The sequence below is a fragment of the Lipotes vexillifer genome, unplaced genomic scaffold (genome assembly GCF_000442215.2).
Source record: "Lipotes vexillifer unplaced genomic scaffold, Lipotes_vexillifer_v1.1 scaffold143, whole genome shotgun sequence".
In the NCBI taxonomy this organism is placed as follows: domain Eukaryota; kingdom Metazoa; phylum Chordata; class Mammalia; order Artiodactyla; family Lipotidae; genus Lipotes; species Lipotes vexillifer.
The window spans coordinates 118,295-125,010 of NW_006784092.1; the positions used below are offsets into that span (position 1 = coordinate 118,295).

The 6,716-nt window shown below is 39.0% G+C and overlaps 1 protein-coding gene across 1 annotated transcript; it reads left to right on the forward strand.

The window, feature by feature from the left end:
* Positions 1-1,096: 1,096 nt before the first annotated feature.
* Positions 1,097-2,107, forward strand: LOC103076368 (olfactory receptor 51F1-like). Its single transcript, XM_082931059.1, is given in 5 exon segments — positions 1,097-1,252; positions 1,255-1,362; positions 1,364-1,612; positions 1,614-1,686; positions 1,689-2,107. Coding segments are annotated over 5 exon segments (1,005 nt in total).
* Positions 2,108-6,716: the final 4,609 nt, after the last annotated feature.

Below are 6,716 nucleotides of genomic sequence, written 5' to 3' on the forward strand. Positions count from 1 at the left end.
ACACCCTCTTCATCACAAGTCCTGTAACCAGTTATTCCCACTCAAGTTGAAGCTACTCCCTGTTCATTCAGGGGCTGGAATGAAACTCATCAAATTAACTTACACTCAGAGGTTTTTTCCCCCAAGTCATGTATAGACCATCTTGGAGTACTAGGTATAATTCTAATTCTATTCATTGCACACTGGCATTTTGTCAGTTATTTACATATTTCTTGAAAGAATGCATGCATGAAGGAGAGAAAGAGGATAGACACATACTATAAAAACCAAGCATTCTTTCTACAGATAAAAAGAGCACATCAGAAAACTTAGGACAAGAACCAATATAGAGGAACTTTTTTAATCCTAGAGATTTCTTGACCTGGGTTGAGTGTTTGCTCATATCCTCAAACAGAGAAGATGGTTCAGAAGATGGTCCATTCGCCATCTGAATGGAGATGCATCCAGCCTTAATGGGGTTTTCTGAGGGACTATACCCCCACCTCAAACCCCTCAATTCATTTTCAATGTCCTTTTGTTATGATGGAATATTAAGAACCTTACTTAGATCATTCTGCTCCAATTATTATCTGTTAGTTTGCAATGAAGTTTTGTTCTTATTAAGGTTAACTTAAGCCCTATTTCTTCAAGGAGATTTTCCTTGAAAATCTTCTTCAAGGAGAAATTTAAGGAGAATTTCCCTTAAACGATACCAGCTTCACAGGTATTACTTGAATAAATGCTTTACCAAAGGTCACACACTGTAGTCTCTTTGCACAGATTGAATTGCTTCTTTCCTAGTATTTCATTTTTATCAATAGTTCTTGCATATTTATTTAAACAGGAGTATATTTCTGTAAAATATTGATAATATCTTAACTCTACTGTTTTCATTGGGTATGCAAAGACTTTTAATTCTTAATGGACCTCTTAAGGGTTTTTGCCTTGGAAAGTGAGAAGTGAAGAAGCAGGATGAATTGCCTTTTGTGTTGTCCTAGATTTGTATAGAAATGCCCTATCTGCCCATGACCACAGAAGTGGAAAATATCTTACCATTATCTAATCTAATCTTTTTTATATGTGTATATGGATATATACTGAAGCCTAGAGATAACAAATGGGCCCTGTTTTTGCAGGACATGTTCTTTTTCCCCAGGGAAATCTGCTTCCTTCACTCATCGTGCCATCCTTCAACCAGAGCATTTTCCACTCTGCAGTCTTCTTCCTTACTGGCATCCCTGGTTTTGAAATTTACCATGCCTGGATCTCCATCCTCCATTCTGTTGTCTCTTTGCAATTGCCATCTCAGGGAATGGCATGATCTTGTTTGTCATCATCATTGAGTAGAGCCTCCATGAGCCCATGTACTATTTCCTCTCCATGCTTGTCCTTCACAGACCTAGGGCTGTGCCTTTCCACGTTGATCACCATGGTGGGTATTTTCTGGTTCAATGCTCAAGAAATCAGCTTTGATGTCTGCATTGGCCATATGTTCTTTATCCATGGTTTCACATTAATGGAGTCCTTGTTACTCCTGGCAATGGCTTTTGACCGTTACACTGCCATCTGTAACCCACTGAGATATGCCACAATCTTAACCAATTTAAGAATCATCAAAGTGGGCTTTGCAATTTGTTATTAGGGTGACAACGGTTTTAGTACCTTTACTCCTGCTCCTTAAGTGTCTGTCCTTTTGTGGAAGTCATGTTTTCACCATCCATATTGTTTCCACCCTGATGTGATGAAGCTTTCATGCACATACACCAAGATCAACAGTGTATTTGGCCTGGCCATTGTCATCTCTACTGGAACCTTGGACTCTGTCTTGATCCTTCTCTCCTATGTCCTGATCATCCATTCCGTGCTCAGCATTGCCTCCCCAGAGGAGTGGAAAAAGGCCTTTGGTACCTGTGTATCACACATAAGTGCTGTTGCCATCTTCTGCATCCCAATGATGAGCTTGTCACTGGTGCATAGGTTTGGGAAGCATGCCCCTCCTCTTCTGCATACTCTCATTGCCAATATTTATCTGCTCATCCCTCCTGTAATGAACTCCATAATCTACAGTGTGAAGACAATGCAAATTTGCAAGGCCATGCTCAAAATATTTCTTTCTAAGCTAATTTAGGACATTTTTCAGTGTATTCTTTCTTTACATTGTCTTCTCTGACTGATGTTTGATTGTTCACTAATGTGAGTTACCACCATATACTGATAAATGTTTACACATGCTTTCATTCTTCTGATAATTCAATAACTTACTATTTACAGAGTTCTAGATTGAATTCTTTGAGAACAAGGATTATGTCTTATGTATCTGTAACCTTATACTGCACCTGCCACAGAATAGGACCATGGTTAAAATATGTCTGCAAAATGGACAAATTAAGTCATAAATTGGGGTCCAAAAAGTCTCACCACCTCTAGGGTATGTAACTATCAAGGCATGTCTGATATAATTTAGATCAGTAGAAAAGTCTAGGTTTTAGTAATTCTTAGTTATTGGTAATGATTATTATTCTCCCAAATAGATTATTCATGGCTGAGGATCATGAATAAGTACAATAAACAAGAAGAAATGTGAATTAAAATGATACTTTTCTAATTCTTAAAAGAGTTCTTCAGAGCTTTAGGTAAATGTATTGATATTTTAAGTATCTAATGTCTGGTGATTCATCTTCTAAATATGTGTCTAATGGGGGAAAGTGGGCAAGAATGCAGTGATGTGTTGTGATATTCAACACATCATTATATATTGCAATGATAATTTAGAAACTACTTAAACGTTTACTTCAGAGTATTGGTAAAATAAAATGTGAACTGTCATGCAACAAGATAAATATTGATATAGATATATATGATATATTAAGAGAAAAGATAGATTACTATACAGTGTACTTATTGTTGTGTGTATATTTCATGTGAATATGCATACAAGTGTACATGTACATGCACATAAAACATTTGTTATAAAGGTATGGAAAGACATGTTCCAAATGTCAAAATTACTTATCTTTTGATGGGTGAATATTGGTTTATTTATATATATATTTTACTTTCCTGTACTTTAAAAATGCTCAGTAATGAGGTTTCTGTTGTTGCTGTGTTTTAACTTCAGATAAGAGAATAATTTCCGCTTAACTACCTAAAAACACAACTTGTTTGTGATTCATCTTCCATAGGCTCTTCGTTCCCATGGGTCCTCACAATCTGTCTTCATACTACCCACTGGATACATTTATAATATGACATCCACTTTCCTTTTGCATCCTTCACTGTTCTCGGTGTGGTCCAGCACCAGGGCATCAAAACCACTTGAAATTCTTTTATAAAGTGCAGATTCCTCAACTCCACCCCAGAACTACTTAAGCACGCTTCTGATGGAGCACAAGAATTTGCATTTTCACAAGCTACCTAGAGGTTATCACGCATATTAGAGTAACACTCTTATAAGAGGTTTTCACTTCTGAATAACACCGTGAATAACACTAACCCTTGTCCATAGTCTTCAATCATTTTGCTCTCTCCTACTGAAATATCCACCTGCTTTCATTTATATCTGAAATTTTTTAAATATTTTTTTATTTTATTATTTTTTGCTGGTATTGCTTTTTTTCCCTTCTTCCAGGTACCATTAAGACTCCTTTTTGTTATAGGTAGTCAGGTCTCCCTTCCCTGACTGATTTGAAACTATTTTATTTTTCTCCCAGTTTTACTGGGAGATAGTTGACACACAGCACTGTGTAAGTTTAATGGTTACATCACAATAATCACATACATCATGAAAGGATTACCACAAGAAGTTTAGTGAACATCATCTCATATAGATACAGCATTAAAGAAATAGAAAAATAATGTTTCCCTTGTGATGAGAACTCAGAATTTACTCTTAACTTTCATAGATAACATATTTATCATGATGTATATTACATCCCTAGTACTTATTTATCTTACAACTTGAAGTTTATACTTTTGACTACCTTCATCCAATTCCCCCTCTCCCCATCCCCACATCTGGTAACCACAAATATGATTTCTTTTCCTATAAGAGTGTTTGTTTTTGAAGTAGAATTGACCTATAACACTATGTTAGTTCCTGTTACACAGCATAGTGATTTGATATTTCCATAGATTTCAAAGTAATTACTATGATAAGTCTACTTACCATCCGTCACCATACAAAGATATTACATAATTATTGACTATATTCCCTGCTCTGTATATATCACAGATGTGACTCATTTATTTTATACCTGAAATCTCCTTCATCTATTTCTCTCCTCCCCTCAGCCCTCAAACAGCCTTCCTCTGGCAACCACCTGTTTGTTCTCTGTGTCTATGAGTCTGTTTCTGTTTCATTATGTTTGTTCATTTGCTTTGTTTCTTAGATCCACATGTAAATGAAATCATACTGTATTTGTCTTTCTCTAGCTGACTTATTTTACTTAGCATAATATTCTCTGGGTCCATCCGTGTGTGGCAAATGGCAAGATTTTATTCTTTTTTATGGCTGAATAATGTTCATTTATATATATTACATCTTTATTCCCTCAAACATTGATGGGCATTTAAGTTGCTTCCACATCTTGGCTATTATTGATAATGCTGCAATGAATATAGGAGTACATGTATCTTTTCAAATTAGTGTTTTGTTTTCTTTGGATAAATAACCAGGAGTGGAATTGCTAGATCATATGGTAGTTCTATTTTTAATTTTTAAAAATTAATCTCTACTTTTTTTCCATAGTGGCTGCACTGATTCACATTCCAACAACACTGCATGAGGGTTCCTTTTTTCCACATCCTCTCCAACACTTGTTATTTGTTGTCTTTTTGATAATAGTCATTTTGACAAGTTTGAGGTGATATCTCATTGTGGTTTTTATTTGAATTTCCCTGATAATTAGACATGTTGAACATCAATTCATTTGCCTGTATGTCTTCTTTGGAAAAATGTCTATACAGGACCTCAGCCCATTTTTTTAATTGGGTTGTTTGTTTTTATGATGGTAAGTTGTATAAATTATATATATTTTTGGATATTAAACCCTTGTTGAATATAGTGTGAAAATACCTTCTACCTTTCAGTAGGAGGTTTTTCTGTATTAGTTTTTTCACTGTGCAAAAGCCTTTATTTTGATGTGGTACCAATTGTTTATTTTGTCCTTATATTTCTATTGCCTGAGGAGACTTCTCCAAAAAAAATATTGCTAAAACCGATGCCAAAGAGTGTAATACCTATGATTTGTGTAGAAATTTAATGGTTTCAGGTCTTCCATTGAAGTCTTTAATTCATTGTGAGTTTGTTTTTGTATAGGGTGTGAGAAAGTAGTCCAGTTTGTTTCTTTTGCATGTAGCTGTCCAGTTTTCTCAGCACCACTTATTGAAAATACTTTCTTTTCCCCATTGTGTATTCTTGCCTCCTTTGTCATAGATTAATTACCCACATAAGTGTGGGTTCATTTCTGAGCTCTCTATTCTGTTCCATTGATCTATGTGTCTGTTTTGTGCCACTACCATGCCATTTAGATTACTGTAGCTTTGTAGTGTAGTTTGAAATCAGGGAGCATGATACTTCCAGTTTTGTCCTTCTTTCTCAAGCTGGAGTTGGTGTCCACCATCTGGTGGGTGGGGCTGAGGCTCAGGGCATCCTGGGGCTGGTGTCCAACAACTGGTGTATGATGCTGGGTCCTGGCGATAGTGTCAGCCTACTGGTGAGTGGAACCAGGTCCAGGGGTCTCAGGCTGTGGGGCTCAGGGTTCCTGGAGCTGCTGTCTTTCCACTGGTGAGTGGGCTAGATACACAGCTGGCTGCAGATCCTTGGAATCTTGAGGCTGGTGTCTACCTGCTAGTGGGTGGGGCTGTGGACCATGTGGTCCCAGGGCTGGTGTCTGCCTACTGGTGGGTGAGGCCGGGTCTCAGGGTTACTGCTGGCTCACTGCTGAGTGGAGCTGTGTCTCAGGGTCTTGGGAATCAGGGACTTGGAGGTCCTGGAGTTGGTGTTGGCCTTCAGTGAGCAGGGTAGAAGGCCCATATGGTCTTGGGGCTGGTGCCTGCATCCTGGTGGGTGAGGTGGGATCTGATGGTTGGCTATGGGGCCCAGGGATCCTGGGGCTAGTGCTGGCCCACTGGTCTGTGGGGCTGGGTCCTGTGGTGGCTGGGGGTTCTGGGGGCCTGCTGGTTGTTGAGGCTGTTTCCCTCCCAGCTAGCTGCTTGACCTGAGGTGTCCCAGGTCTAGTGGCCAGGGCTGGGTCCCAGTATTAACAAGCTAAGATGGAGGATTCCAAAATGACTCTTGCCAAAACCAGTGTCCTCATGGTGGGATGAGCTCCCCAAAATGGTTGCTGCCATGATCTATGTCCCCAGGGTGAGTCCCAGTTGCCTCCTGTCTCTCTGGGAGATTCTCCAAGATGATCTGACTTAGGCTCCTTTCAAATCACTGCTTCTACTCTGGCCCTTGGAACTTGTGAGGTTTTGTGTGTTCCCTTTGAGTGGAGTCTCTATTTCCTGCAGCCCTCTGGAACTCCAAGTAAGCCCCACTAGCCTTCAAAGCTAAACATTTTGGGAGCTTATCTTCCCAGTGTAAGACCCTTGGGGCTCAGCCCCTGATGTGGGGCTCAGACCCCTTGCTCCTTGGGGAGAATCTCTGCAATTGTAATTCTCCTCCTGTTTGTGGGTCACCTACCTAGGGGTATGGGTCCTGACTACACCACATCTCCACCCCTCCTATACTCCTA